The 16,168-nt window shown below is 37.8% G+C and overlaps 1 protein-coding gene across 1 annotated transcript in view; it reads right to left on the bottom strand.

Annotated features, from left to right (window-relative positions):
* Window positions 1–16,168, bottom strand: part of PRTG (protogenin) — an 88,877-nt gene that overhangs the window by 26,574 nt on the left and 46,135 nt on the right. The window contains 3 exon segments of the mRNA XM_054836501.1: window positions 11,277–11,465; window positions 12,655–12,960; window positions 14,005–14,169. Of these exon segments, the coding sequence (XP_054692476.1) occupies window positions 11,277–11,465; window positions 12,655–12,960; window positions 14,005–14,169 (660 nt within the window).

Below are 16,168 nucleotides of genomic sequence, written 5' to 3'. Positions count from 1 at the left end.
TTGGTGCTTTTCTTCAGGTGTTTTATTGGGTTGACTGGAAGCATAATCTGGCTGTCATTTCTGAAGGGGAGGGATGATATCACTGCATATGTGACAGGGCTCTTCCAATCACAGTCCATGCATACCTCTACTCTGCTTGGATAACATACAAAGACTTAATACATCCTAGCCACCCCTGAGCAAAGTTTTCCAGCACAAATAACTGTTAGGGAGCTATGGGTTTTCCACGGCAAGTAGTTGTCACTGAGGCAACAAGGACTGATGGGAAACTAAGAGAAATTTGATAAAGGCAGGTGAGAAGCAGTAAGAAGGCGACCAAAATACATGAATAGAGAAAAAAGGCTAGGTTAGGCTGACGTTAACAATTACCATGAAAATAAAAATTAATACAAAGGACTAACATACTAAGAGGCATGCTTCTGATGGAGAAGTAGTGGACTAGACTAAGACAGAGAGGATCAAGAAGCCAGAAGATACCCTATTCTTCTCCCAACAGTTTCTATATACACATGCAAATACAGACACAACAAAGCTAGGCAACAGGCTGCGAGCACATCCCTCCCTGCATCTTAAATATACAAAGGAGGAAGTGGGGAACTCATGGGTAAATGGAGACAAGGCACAGTAGTGCAACATCTACCCATCTGCCTCTTCCCCCATATACACCGTCCTACCCTACTGCTTCTAAACATCTCTGGTTCAACTGTCTTTTTAAAAGCCCTGGGATCTGATAAACAGACCACACTTTCAAGATGTATTTGCATACAATATTTTATGTCTCCACCTTCGTCTGAATATACAAATGTGTCAGTTGTACAATGAGCCACAGCATGCACAACTGGATGCACACAAGAGGCAGAAATCTCATGTCTTTAACTGATGTACCAAACGGGATCAAGAATGTATTTCCCTGTCCCAGCTTCTACAAACACGTGCAGAAACAGGGATTTTTTTCTAACAATAACCAGCTTGAGTCAGGGCACAATATTCATCTGTGATAATGGTAAAAACACTGTGAAAGTGAGTGTAAATGTCAAAATAGTCTTTTTATGCAAAACTTATTTCTACTAAACTTTTTTACCAGATGCAGAAAATCACAAGTTTAGAAGAGAAGTCTCACAGCAAGAGCTGCTTCTTCCAAGACAAGATTGTTTTCTTCCCCATTTCCCACATACCATCCCTTCATTTGCCACAAAAGTGTGACTCCAGGCAGCCTGAAAAAAACCAACATAGGCTTTTCCACAATTGCATCTTTTCCCAAAATAGAAAAACGCTTCTGTTAGCAATAATGCCTTCATGGCAAATACATAACCAAGGTGTTACTCAAGGCAGGAAAGCTACCAGAAAACATAATAGCTTAGAAATGCATTTACTTATCGCTAACACAGAATTTGCCAAGAGCCCCTACTATTACCTTTCCCATACAACTATCACAAGAGGTAACACGACCCAAAAAAAGTTAATGAAAAAAACCTCAGGAGAAATTAAGTTAACATTTTGATCACAACATCTGGAGTGTTGTTTAACAAAGGAAGAAAATAATTTTTTAAAAAAGGGGAGGGAGGGGGAATTAAGAAATGTAACTAGCCCTGTACAGCAAATGTTTTCTTCTGTCCACTCTGAAGTCTCTTTCATGTGCTAATGGTGGCATTTTTTTAAACTCTTCCCCTTTGACTTACTCAGACCTTTAAGGACCTCACACATCTAATGGTTCCTCACATTCACCAAGAACAATCAAGAGAGGTCTGGGGGTTGACATGCAGTATGATTAATGGACAATGTTGATTTAATTTCCTATAACAGGAGTTTTCTCTAAGCTTTCTCCAAGGAGCAGTTTCTTTGCAATCCAGGACTTAAGTATTTTACTAATGAAGCCCAATAAATAGCAAATTAAATAATGCTGTCTCCCAGAGACAAATCCTCTGGTTTCAGGAAAAAAGGGGAAAACCAAACCCCAACCAATCAACCACCGTATTTAAAGTTCTATTTAAATTTTAAAAAGGTTGTATAGCAGGAATGTACATAGTTGTTGGGGGTTTTTTTGTTTGGTTTATTTTGTTGTTTTGTTTAAGAAACTTGAGCAATTATCTGGTCATTCCTGCCATTGTTACCTGCTTGGTCTTTTTTCTCTTTAAACAGGGGTACACATTTAACTTAATTTCCAGTGCGAAGAAGTTTGCCTTTATTTATTGGTCACTTTTACATTATAGCTATTAAAATGTGTACTATTACATATTCATTGTAATACTTAGAAACATTTCAAAAGCAACTTTTGAAATTTTTATTTAAAATAATTTGCAACTTTCTTGATGTAAAGAGTGATCAATGTGTCTTTTTCATGAAGCAAATTTTAACCTTCAGCTCCAGCAAACGAACAATGAAACACTATTTGCATACATCCTAACTGTTACTCAATCAACATGACACAATTTCCCAACTGAATTCCCACACAGGTTTAGCTTTAAATGGTGGCATTTCTACTCTGAGAACACAGAGCAGCAGAAAGCATTTCCTGCAAGATTCTAATCACTTTCCCACCACTGAAAATTTTACCTTTAAATACTTTGAAGACGACACATTTCGCTTTACTATAGGCTGGCAAGTTATCTTGCCAGAGTGCAAAAAATCTCCCCCTCCTATTTCCAAGGCTTTGCAGCACCCTTGATTCCAGTTCTTCGAGTTGTGACACAATTAGTCTGATGTCCTGAAACAACTACATCTGACTCATTTATAGGGACAGTTGATAGAGAGACAGAAAGTCTCTCAAAAACAGGCAACAACCTTCCCTCCCTACTGGAGTGGGCCCATGGAACGTAATCTTGCCTGTTACCTTAGTAAAGCCTGTATCTTTACATTTTTACCTTTAAAATTGCTACAAGGCATTGTCCTGTGAAATAATGAAACTTCCCTCATCCTGACAGCTCCCACTACCTCTTTAGAGAGCCAGGCTTAACTGGTCTTAGCACTCTGTTTTGTTTTTTGAAGTACAGTACATGCAATCTTTATTCTGCACTTGGGTATCTCCTCCCTCACCATGTCCTTCCTCTTTAAAGAGCCACTAGGCTGGAAAGTTAAAATGAATTACTGCAGAAGTCAAGGCATGTTTAAATGAGGATGTCAGGACTATTTTTCCAGATAAATGGATTCAAACCAGAACAGTTCAGAGAGCATGTTCAAGAAGGTTACATAAAAATGTATTAGGCAATCCTTCCAACACGCAATCTACCTGTTTCTGAAAGATCTTAACTGGCTAGGAGAGCAAGAATACATCTTTCTGACCCAAGATTAAGTGCTTAGCATGTAGACAAATTAATAATTTTCCATGAGATTGAGAGCTATTTCATGACTCTGCAGTTAGTTCACAGAAAGCCTAAAGATTCCTCTTACTAAGTGTCTGTCATATGTAACATTTTAATCAACACCAAAACCAGTTATGCTGCTAATGTGGATGTTACAGATTTCAGTATTCCAGCGCTGACTGAGGTTGATTACTGGCTGAATCAGTAACCTACTGAGAGGCTTGATGGTGTAATTTAAAATTGACAAATACATTAAATATTAAACTTTCCATTACAAATGAACTGTATGAAAATAACATTTACTTTCAAAAAAAACGCCAAAACACGGGCAGAAGTAACTGTGATGTGATTTTAAAAAAAAGAATTGATAAATTTCTTTAACAGAGGCAAAATTAAATGCTGTCAGAAAGAATACATGACAAAGTAATCCTTTTTTTTTAAAGAACAAAAATTAAGTGAAAATATGTAATTATGATACAACTCTGCATTAGCGCGCAGTGCAAGAGAAATAACTGGAGAACTACACAGGAAGGAAGGCACTACATTTTTACAGATGTGGCACTTGAACTGCATAATAAGGACACAGTATTAGCAGCTGATAGTTAACTGGCCTCTCCTCAGTAAATCTGCTCAGAACAAGCTGATATTTATCTAGGATTCCCACTCAGTCTGTGTAAGAGTGCTTAAATAAAGCTGAGCCAAAGACACAGTTGTTGTAATGGATGCCATGCCAATAAGCTCCAACAAAGGGCCACATAGTTAAACACGAGCTTCAGTTTTGCTCAGCAAGAATTCAATTTACGACCTGAGTGAATCAACTTTTCATCTGAACAGAACAGTTTAATATTTTTCTTCCATAAGGGAGGCACAAACTACGTGGGTGAGTCTGCAAATGAGTTTGTCTGGTCACCTCATTTCAGTACATTTGCACTGTGCAACCTCCTGATACTCCCTGTTCACTTGTCCTGGTACACATCAAGCTGCACATGGACCAGCAAAATAGAGGTTTGATTCCTTCCCTGCCTCTGCCACCCAACCTACTTCTTGCACTAGCAAGAACAGTAAATCTGAACCTAAAAGGACCTCTCTGCTACAAACATATCTAGAGAAATAACTAGCACTGACATACATTTGAAACAAAACAGGATGCGAAAGTTTGTAAATTCCAACAACTAAACAGAACAAAAAAGTTTAATCTCTATTTACACTTGCAGCCTGTAAAATGCAATATGGTTCCTTATATAGAAGGGTAACAGCTCATCAAAGCAGCATTTGCTTTTATATTTTGCAGGTAAAAAAACATTATAGGGTAATAAAGCCCCTCCCTCCTCTCTTTTAATCTATAAGGGTTTCTTGCCTTCCCCTTTTAAACTCTGAAAGAAAAAAACAAGGAAAAAAAATGATATGCAGATATGCCATGTCTGCATTTGGAAGACAGGCTCATTTAGAGTGGTGACAGGTCTGCCTTTCATGATTATGAAGTAAGGAATGCGTGTCTCTTGTTTATTGATGTGCAGTAGAAGCGCACTATCATACCAGGACTAGGCAAGAGCTCAGGTCTGTTAAGTACAAATATACATAAACTGTCATGTCTGTGAAAGAGAAAGAGGTCACAGTTAGCTGAGGAAGAGGTTGCTTTTAAACATGCACAGTCTACTTCTAGGGCTTTTCGTTTTATTACTGTGCAATATGACCAATTCCTCCTCCCTTCTCTCAGCAAATCCCTTGTGTTTTAGCTGGTAAGTAGTAGTAGCAAGCCTGTTACACACAATCAGGAGAATTGACAGATAAGAGGTTTAGTTTAAGGATGTAATCAGTGTGAGTAAACACTAGACTGACCCAGCTGCAAACAGTGGAAATAAATGATAATATTTGTCCTGGTCACCTACTGAGCTATTAGACACTTTTCACTATGTAGCAATGTAAATATAATAGCTACAGTATATAAAGCATACAGTGCTATCACCTGGTTTTCCAAGCAAGAAAACCAAGCTTTTAGTTGATCTTTATTAAGAACTAATTTCTGATCTTTTTTTTTTTAGAGCTGCAGGTTGTTCAAATCAACATTTTATTAACTACAAATGTCTGATATGATACAAAATACCCCAAGCAGAAATAAAGTATATCTGTAATACTAGGTTATATTTTATTGAATGGCATTTGATAACAGACAACTATGAAATTAAAAAAAAATGAAAATTCATTGTTGAGGAAGAAGACCTGTATTTCTCTTACATCATTTCATAAAATTGTAGGAATGCCTGGCTCCTTGAATTTGTATGGGAATCCCAAGCTAAATTTCTGTAAGTAACTTAGAACCAAAAAGCAGTATCAACTCCTACATACACAATTTTGGATATGCCAGAATTTTCAGATACAAGTACGTGAAACTACATTTTGACACCAACAAAACCTGGGGTAAAAGTGAAATCATAGCCCTAGCTATCAGAAATAACTTCATTAACACATGTAATGCTCTTACAGTATTCCTTCTCAATATAACAGCATTTGCAGTTCTTAATGAGAAAGATGTCATCAAAGCTGTCAAAGATGTCATTAAGTTTTTAAAATGTGCATTTTTCTAGCACATTCACTTGCAATATGGTGCAAACAAAACCACTGTCATATCTGACCATCATATCAACTGTTTTACAAAACTTCATAAGCACTTTTACAGAATTATTACAGGAGACACTTGTGTGACGTGCATCAGGCAGTTTAATTGGAGAAATTCTCTGTATTGACTTTTCTTACAAACTTTATTCAGTTTCTGGAGACTGTAGAATCACCTTGTCATCTTTGCTACCCTGGACTACAGCTTAGCTCTAATCATGGTTGTAAAGTGATATAAATAGATCCAGGGGAAATTAAAGAACTGAAGGCCAAGTCTCTGGGGGAATGCTAAGTGTAGTAGGTGGTTGGCTAATTCTTCAGCACAAGCCCCCTTTTCAGAGGAAAGTGCCACGCAGGGTCACAAAATGTGTCTTTGTGTCATTTAGACTTTGACAAATTCTTCACTTGGAAAACAGTCCAAGTTGAGGAGGGCAGGGAAATGCACTTTCCCTTATTTCTCCTCTCTGCAACTGGAAAGAGGTAGGACACAGAGCTTTCAGGCTGGGAAGTTTTTCTGATTAAGACCAAACTTCTTGGAGTGATACGCACAAATGAGTCTGACAGAATCTAATTATTTTTCCAAAAGAACTAGATTGGGGCAGGGGAAAATGCAACCGGGTAATGTACAACTGGAGTAGCAGGAGAGGCAGCAAGGGGTTGTGAGGCCCCTCATGTTAAACAGCTTAGATGAACCCAAGTCAGCACAGAAGAAGCTTTCCCAGAGAGCGAGCCTGCAGTCTCTCCAAGCCTCAGAGGAATCACCAACCAATTTTTTTTTTTTTTTTTTAAAGCAGATACACTCCATTTCATGGCCATCAAGTCACATGGCAGTTTCTGCCCAGGGCCCTGCAGCCTGCAAGTGCCCCAAGCGCTGGGGAGCCAGCAGTGCTCCTGGGGCTGCAGCTCCACTCTGCAGGCTCTCCTGGGGAGGGGCCTTCACCAGGGAAAGGCCAAGGTATGTGGGCTCCCATGCTGAAGGCGTTTTCACCAAAGCTAACAGACCAGTTTTTCCATCCCCTAAGGTGTCTGCCTGAAAACTTTACTGCGATATCATCTTGTATGCAACAGAAACAAAAGCGCACCTAAGGTGTGCACATCTCTGCCACAGCCTGCTTGCCTCAGGGTTTCGTGTGCATTTAGTGAGACCCTACCTTAGCCTTGTCACCCAAGTGCAACTTTCTGAAATCCTCACTGTAACTACCATCTCTCAAGGTGGTGCAGCTCCCAGACAGCAACTACAGAAGGATGAATTAGCAGATTGAATTCTTGCTTTCCTCCCTACCTCCAAGCATAGAAGGCATTCATGGTGCAAGGACATACTGCATTCCCCCATCACCAGTGACGTTCGTTTAATTACTAGTATAAGAACTGAAAAATAAAAAACTGTTCAGAGAGGGAGACTTCCAGAACAGCGTTGTATTACAGCATCAGAATTGATCATCCTTTCTTGAGTTTGTTAACCAAGAAGACGAATTTTATTTTATTCTCCCTAGGTGAAGGATGAAATTCCTATCAGCATTACAACCTAGTTATGAAGAGTTCCTGGCTTAAAGGAAAGCTTAAAATGGGTTCTTCTGAGTCACAGCCCTTCTTGTATAGGTTCTGCCTTCCTACCAGTCATACAGCTGCAAACGTAGTTAGCTGTGCCAGGCAAACAGTCCAGCTAGCATAGTAGTCAGTACCAACAACATTGAGGCAGAGATGCGTATGCACGTGCTTAAAATACTCTTTGAAAAAGGTAATTTGAAGGCATTTAAAGGGGGACATGAGCTTCTCTGGACACTCCCTTTGTTTTCACCTTCAAGCTTTGCCAATCCCTCTCCTGTTGCACAGCAAAAAGGTTCCCAAAAACTCTTCCATCAACAAAACTCACTTCAACTTCTGAACACGTGTATTCTGAAACATTACAGAAACAGAACCTGTACCAGCAGACTCATCAAGTCTCACAATGAAAGACTTTCTGTTAGGGAAAAATTTCTAGAGTAGGAGGAAGCAAAGGAGGAATTAAAAATAGAGGCAAAAATGCATGGTATGCACCCAAGGGTCTGCTCCTGTGGCAAATTCAAGTGATAATGGAATTTTACACTGGACTAGGAAACAGCCTGCTATTGAAAAATAAATGCCAAGACCTTTAACACAAACAAATGTCTATGTGAAACTGTGGATATTTATTTTGAGAACAGCAGCCCTGACTCTGATCAGATAATTTAATTCTATTTACATGGTGACTATCATGCTAAATAATCCAGTTTAAAAATACACAGAAGTAACTGGGTAGACCTACACTAGAGTAAGAGAGGCCAGTTCTCACAAAACAAGATAGGAATCAACAAGAGATTAAAACATACAGCATAATATTTGTATTGCTATATTTCATGTTCAATTATTGTAACCTATTTTACACTAGCATTGCTGATTCTGCATTAGCCTTTGCACTTGTCCCTCCATCAAGAGTCCTGTAGACATATGCAAATCATTTACAGTAGTTATATCAATGGTATCAACAATAGATGCAATCAACAGTGCTTATAATATCAATGCTAATGCTCTCTTTGATTAGAGAATATTATGAATTCTGATTTTGTGATGCATTTCATTGCCACAGAGTAAGTGAACCGGCATCTTTAAACACACAGATTCTGCGCAATTGGCAGTTGTAGCATCTGTAGAAAGTTCCACAGAGAGATGTATTGACATGCTCCCAGTGTCACTAGAAGTCTATCTGCAGTTTATTAACTATGCAAAAGAACAGGGAATGGTAGAAGAGTCTTAGGTCATAACAAACTAAGACATGAAGAGGGAATGTTTGGAAGCCATATAACTTTGGTGGCCACACATAATGCATGAGAAACTACACCATCTTTGCCACCGGGAAGCACGTAATACTATTAGCGTATACTTCCAAATTAGGAATAACCTTTTCTTTTGACCATGTTATCCAACATATCTGAAACCAAAAATCTGAAAACACACCTTTCCCCTTCAGGTTTCACATCTGCAGTATTCTGCCAATTCCAGTAGCTAATAACGAAGACATTTATTTTAAAGAGGTTGTCAATAAATCAGTAGTTTAGTGTCCTCAGGAGAGGCAAATGGATGACAGAACATTAGTCCTCAGAGCCTCTGTCCAGTTCGTGAAGATTCAGTTTACCATAGTCACAAAGCCTAGGGCAGTGGCTTGCTTTATTTTATCTCAAATTCTACGAGGTAGGACCATTTCCTAATAAGTAATATTTTAAATTTGAAATGCATAAATAAAATAACCTGGTCCAAATGATTGAAGTTATTCACAAGAAATAAAAACAAAAGCATATCAGTCCCTTTTTAACGTGTGGATCTTGCTACAGTCTTTGTGGGTTCATATGTTGCATATAATTTTACCTGCTATTTTCTCCACGTGCAGCCGGCACAGGCAGAAAAAGGTTGGTTGAGTACTGTTTTCTAAGAAGTAATTTAGCATGCACAAGTATTTCAAAGAGGCAGCCCTTCAATGGGCAAATACAGTAGTCAGACAAGGCACTGTCACTATGAGAAGTCGTCTATGTCAACTATCCAGGCTTCAAGTTATATAATCATCTCAGCAGTGGAAAACCATGACCTAATCAAATTTCCTGTGTCAAGGGGGTCTTTTATAGCTGAGGCAATGAATGCCTTTTTCTGTAAATGCTACAAAGCAAACAAGAATAAGAAACTAGCAAAGAAACTTACACAGGGAAACTTCCCATATTTGATATACACTTCAAATAACTTAATACATCCCATTAAAAATAAAAATATTTAAAAAAAATTCTTCAGTAGATATAACCTATGGCAGCATAAATTACGCATATGTGAAAAATACAAATGATGGCAATCAGATTATATGGAATGTATCATGTTTTGGTTACTGTATTTAGATACTTAGAATTATGATGAGTAATAAACACTCTACACATCACGTGCACCATGACAGAATGGTTAACTCAAGCATGTGAATTCTTCCATGCCCACACTTCTTGTAATTCAGTTAACAATGTAACCATGTGAAAGTTGTCATTTCCCAAAGTCACTTTCCTTTTCTTTTCTCCTCTGTCTACATGCTTACTGGAAAGAAAAACTGATAAAACCACACAGATAATACACATTTTAACATAAATCTGTAAAATAATATTTTAATCTGAGGAGGATTAGCATACTGAGAAAATCCATATGATGCGGATCACACAGTTAATAAGCCTGCATGTGTCTGAAATTACTGCTTTGTAACTGCATAATGAGAAGACAAAAAAAAAAAAGCATGTATGGCCTAGGACACACAGACACCGCATCCTTTCAACCCACTGCTCTTTTGTCTCACAGCTCTGTTAAACAGGCAGCTGCTGCCAGATGCTCTGGCTAGAAATGGTCCCAGATGGTCAGTTGTCCAGTTAACAGACCAGAATGCTTTCCTCAAATCTCCCCTAAAATATCATCTCAACTGTATGCAGCAGATGAGAACATCCAAGCATGGTCAAGAGGCCATTTGACCTAGTTAACGCTGCAGGTCAATTTTGATAATTTAGTCAAATTAATTCTCCACACTACCCCTACGTCAACTATCTCAACACACTTCAAACACTAAGTGTCAAGTCCTATATTACTTTTGCTGATTACATTATAGATCACATCTTTTTATGAAAGAAATTCTCAGTTATGTATGTAAGCAGAAGCACCTTCTACCTAGGGATGATAACTAACACATCTGTACTAACACACATCACAAGAGCTACAGGAGTAAACAGAGCCAGGTGATCAATAGGAAGACCCCAATGGGACTCAGCAAGCTCTGTGCCTCAGTTCTACAAATATTTACATGTAGTCCTTAAAAATATGAACAGGATAACACCATGCACAAGGGCTGCTTGCTACTATGGTCAGCAAGCACTGCTTGTTGTGCAGCATAGCTGTGCCAAAGGCTACAAGTAACAGAAATGGCTAGAAATACTCTTTAGTATTTTCTATTAATCTTTTGCTGTTACTAGATCAGACATAAATACACAAAAGTTGAAAAAAACATGTATTAAACCAGATATTTAAAAGATATGTCATATACTAGCAGTATATACTAACCGTAAGTTCTGTATCTTGTGATATGTAGTTGGGTATTCCTCTTCAAACTTGCACACAAGATTTACAAGGTCTGGTTATCTAAGTGTTGTGCAACACATATTTTGGGAGAGGATTATTCCATCAGCAGCATAACTCAATCTTGCAAAGCTTATTGCTGGGAAAATAGATGGCCAAACCTAATGGTGTTGCCTTACAGGTCTAATGATTTAAGCTCTCTACCATGTCCTTTCACTTCACTGTCTTCCAGAACAGTTAAGAAATATTTTATATACTCACCTAAACCACTGACAGTATACTCAAGATCGCTGGCATCCAACAGAATTGGTCCATTCTCCTGTTGCCCTTCTTCCTTGTAATACAGCTTGTAACCTTGAATAGTTGCAGTGTCCTCGGAGTCCTGCTGCCACTGTACCGTAATGGTTGTACAATTCATCGGCTCCAAACGCAGCTCAGGAGACTTTGGTGCTGGGTTTAGAAAAATATATATAATATTCTTATATTCTAGAAACAACAACTTTTTACACAAAAATCTGGGTGCCCATCAGTCCAAAGTTCACTCAAGACTTTGATTCTAGCTCATCTATGTACTCACATAATTATTTCTTTATTACGATGTCTGACTCCCTGTAAGCTAAGCTAACAACTTAATTTAGGATAAATCAGAACAGAAACATGTTTTAATTCTGCACCTTAATAAATTAAATTTATAAGGTAGTTATTTTCAAAGAAAAATAAAAACACTCCAAACATGGTCATAAAATCACCTCCTGTTTTAAAGTGAGCCGGAACAAATGTGATTAACAATAACATCACACTTCATGAAGTCCTAATAATTCGTTATAGTAGTCAAAACTCAACGAAATCTAAAGTGGATGGATGTGGACTACAGCTAAGAAATAAAGTTACAAATTCAAATCTACATCTTTTTTCAAGCTGTTAATTCAAAGTTGAATGCTCTTTTACATGACACTACTAAATAATAACGTAATCCAAAGCTCAACTATAACAACTTGGACTTTAAATATCAAGTTAATTTGCATACTGAAAACATAGGTGCATTTTGTTTGTAATACAGACATATATTCATCAACTCAGATCCTTTAAGTACCTGTACACACTGCTAATGTGTAACGTCCTAATTTGCAGAAAGGTGTTTTACACTGAACAACAATAAGGTCTGTGGTTGTTGGATTTTTTTATTAAATTACATAGAAGAAAACTGTGTTATCACTGAAAACGAGTCTACAAGCTAAAACATTTGAGCAGCTCACAGACATGAATTAAAGTTTCCTGCCACCATGTCAAATATGTGAACATCAACATGTGGAAGCAATCAAAGATTGGCACCAAAATAACATATCAGCTTTTCCTTCTGCTTTCACATATAAGGCCTTTCATAAGACAGATTATTTCCTCTTCAACTTTTGATCCTGAAGCTATGTATTAACTGCATTTAATTTAAGGAATCAGAAGGTTTTGCAGATTATGCACAGAATCATGCTTAGAACACTATTTTCTAAATCACCAGAACAAGAACACGTAATGGGAAAACCTATTTCACATCCTTGCACTACCTGCCAGAAAAAAATGGTAGCCTTCAGATGAAGCCTGCAATTGGCCCCATCTCTAGGCTGCTGGTAATGTTAAGAATTACCTTTCACACTTGTAGCTTTGGGAGTCCGGTGGGAAGTCCACAAAGATGCCTCTCCCCAGCCAATCCTTGTTGCAGCAGTAATACGAACCAAGTACACACTGTCAGGTCTCAGGCCTTCGAGGAGATACTCATCTGAAGTCCCTGGAAGCTCCAAGACTTGGATTTTGGTCTCCGTGCTGAGGCGGAAAGACAGACGGTACAGGACCACCTGACCTCTCCTGTATTTTGTGGGAATTGGCAGCCAAGAGATGAGAATATCTGTAGGACTCCTGCTTGTCAAACTAATTTCAGGAGCTCTCAAGGGAACTAAAAAGGAAAAGACAAAGCTTTTGAGCTCAGGGAAAAGAGAGATGGAAAATTCTTGTCTGACACCTTAGCCTATGACGAGGTGCCAGTAATGTAAGAGTAAATAATCCAAGAAGCTTTGTAAATTCTTGTTTATTTTAAGGATAACTTTACACTGCTCGTATTTCTTGCCTTCTGCACACAGTAAAGCCTTGGCAAGCTCCTTTCTTTAAGGCCCAGCAGTAATCAAAGGCCATCAGCATCTTACTGTTCTGACAAAGTGACCATCAAGGTTTGATGCAGCAGCTTAAACTAGAGTCTAGACAACAACCTGTACTGTTGAAGACTCAGTGCATGTTTTCTTCCACCAACCATGTAATGAGGGTAGTAACTCCTGGCAAATAGGCAGACAACTGGAACCAGCAATGTTCCACACTGCCAAAGCTTAACCCTGTCAGAATTTATTAATCTGTCCCAATGAACTATATGAAAGAGTTTGTTGTTGCCATGATATTCAGATTAGTTAAATCACTGCACAGAAATAAGTCAGTGGGGTCCTTTATGAAATTCTGAATCTACTAAAACAAGCACATAGACCCAAAAAAAAGCCAAACAAAAATAAGGTTTTTTCTTTTTAATTTGGCAAATTTTCATTCCAAATTTTCCTCCAAAATTTGCAAAAGATGCAGTGGGTGTGCAGTTTGATTGACCTTTCAGATGCCCAAGAGACAGTCATAGAGACTAAATCCTAGGCTATCATCAAATTCTCAACACTGAGGGAGTTCTTAAAGATCTAGAATTATTATTTACATGATTTACAATGATTACATTGAAATGTCTTTCAATGTAGAAAAAGACATCGTGTAATATACAATGTTGTCCAGTCAGAATGTTATTTTACTCTCATTCCTTCCATTAGCTGGCTCAGTCTTACGTGGCGCATATCCTGAAGTCTCACTGATGTCAATGGAAATTTGGGATCCTCAAGAGCTGTTTGCACTGGATCACAAATTTCTATTCAGTGCAAATAAAAACATTCACCTAAGTCAGTGGTATTTGCCTTACCATCTTCAAGTGTGTGCTGAGTCACATGATCTGACATCTGACTGGCTCCCAGAGGCATATAAGCTACAATATAGAAGGTGTAGTTGCTGGCTGGTTCCAAGTCATCAATAATGTAATGGGTTGTATCATTTCCAATGACCACTTGGTACTCTTCATTATTTAAACCTGGCATAAAACAAGGGTTAGACAAACAAAAATTCCTGACAATCCCTAAACATCACAGTGTCTTGGCTTTAAGATCTTACAAAGTTATTTCATGCTCTTCTCCAGCCTACCTCTATTTTTTTTAGTAAGTAAAAGGTCTTTTATGCACAGAAGTAACTGTGTCTTGCTGTGGTGTAGATAATGGTGTTTCAGGATTTTCCTGAATGAGGGATGCTGAATGCAATTCTAAACCCTATTTAGAATTAGTCACAACAAACCGTGCCCAATGTACAGTAACACAACAGACAAGCTCTAATAGCCTTATCATTCATACTGAGCTTCTAAATCTATTTGTTTAGAGTGAGGGAGGTTTTTTTCAAAACCTATTTACAGAGCCTTTCTACAGCAGACTGGGAGGAATGCGAGGGCTCCACTCCATCAAAAACAAAACAAACACCACCACCCCCCAAAAAAGAGAAACAAACAGAAAGAATTTATTTGCAAAAGGATCTCATTTTAGCCCTGCAAATTCTATTACATTTGATTGGCACGTTTTTTTCTTTAATTTGGAAAAAGGCCAATAAGAACAGACCAGAATGAGCTTCAAAAATGTTTGGCTCCTTAGTGAGTTGTTAAAAAAAAAAGAGAGAGAAAGAAAAAAGTTCTCAGCAATTCACATTAAAATATGCATAGCAATGCATGTAGCAGTCCTTGTCTTTGTTGGGCTTTATTCCTATAGAGGAAGGCTATAAAGTGGAATAAGCACGGTGAAAGCTGCTGTGTTAACGAACAATTCGCACCAAGTGCATGTCAACTTAATCAAAACTCTGTAAGAGCCAGCTCCTCCTCTTCACAACTGAATTTATAAACAAAACGAAAGGCAAATTCCACCATTAAGTTTTCCCACATTTATGAATTAACTTGATAGCATTTTAATTAGACAAGATTACGAGCATCTCACAACAGACTAGTTAATGGCTTGTTAATTAGGAATTGCAAGGCACGATTTCTGACCTGCTAAACAAGATCCTTGAGCTCAAATTAAAAGGACTTGTTCTCTCATTGAATGGATTGCTAGGCCTCATGCAGAGGTCCTAATGAAACAGCCATAATAGAGAACAAGGCTTGCCTTCCACCACAATCAGTGTTCCCTTTGTGCCTTTTCTAAATCACTAACAAGGAATTAACACACTCCAACATGCATGCTCATCAGACCCTTATTATTCTTGCTACTATGACCCTGATTTGAATGTAAAATATTCTGCTTAAAGAAACAAAAACCAAAACCACAAAAAACCACCTGTTAGTTTCTTCAACTAACTTGATTAAAACACTAACTTTTTCTTTTTTTTAATAGGGAAGAGGAAGGACCTGAACCTGTTTTTACAATGAAACATCAGAATACTTGAGTTGTGAAATTAAACGAGGAGTGATGGAATCTTTTGTATTCAAAGTACCTACCACATTGTGAAGTCTACAGAAAAAACTCTACGAAACTGCATATGATTAACATATTATTCAATTTTCCTTTCTGTTTAAAGTTTATGGAATCTAAGCACGAGCACAACTTAGGAGACTTAGCAAGCACTGTTTCTCTTTTGCAATAAAATGTTCTTTACTCACGCTGACAAATGTGGTTCCTAACTAAAACAAGAGAGCAATATATGAACATAAATGTATAAAGTAAAAAACATGAGAAGCTTTAAGTAAGACATACTCTAGTTAAGTCAGACACATCTGAGAATTTTTAATCTTCATTAGGGTCTGAAACTGGGGACTGAGGAAAGACAGGCTGAAAGGAATAATGAAAGCAATACATTCATACAAACAATTTACATTAATACATAATTATCCAGAATTCTTACAGAGTAAATAAGGTGTTGACAATATCAACAGTCTATGTTAGCACCTCTATGGCCTGGTATGGTGTGAATGTCATCAAAAGATTTTCCTTAATATCTAATTTGCATTTCTTTAGATATAGTTGCTTCTAAATTTACATTAGAGAGATGGCTGATGT

The sequence above is a fragment of the Grus americana genome, chromosome 10 (assembly GCF_028858705.1).
Source record: "Grus americana isolate bGruAme1 chromosome 10, bGruAme1.mat, whole genome shotgun sequence".
In the NCBI taxonomy this organism is placed as follows: domain Eukaryota; kingdom Metazoa; phylum Chordata; class Aves; order Gruiformes; family Gruidae; genus Grus; species Grus americana.
The sequence above is the reverse complement of the archived record's forward strand: the minus strand, read 5'-3'. Positions and strand labels throughout refer to the sequence as shown.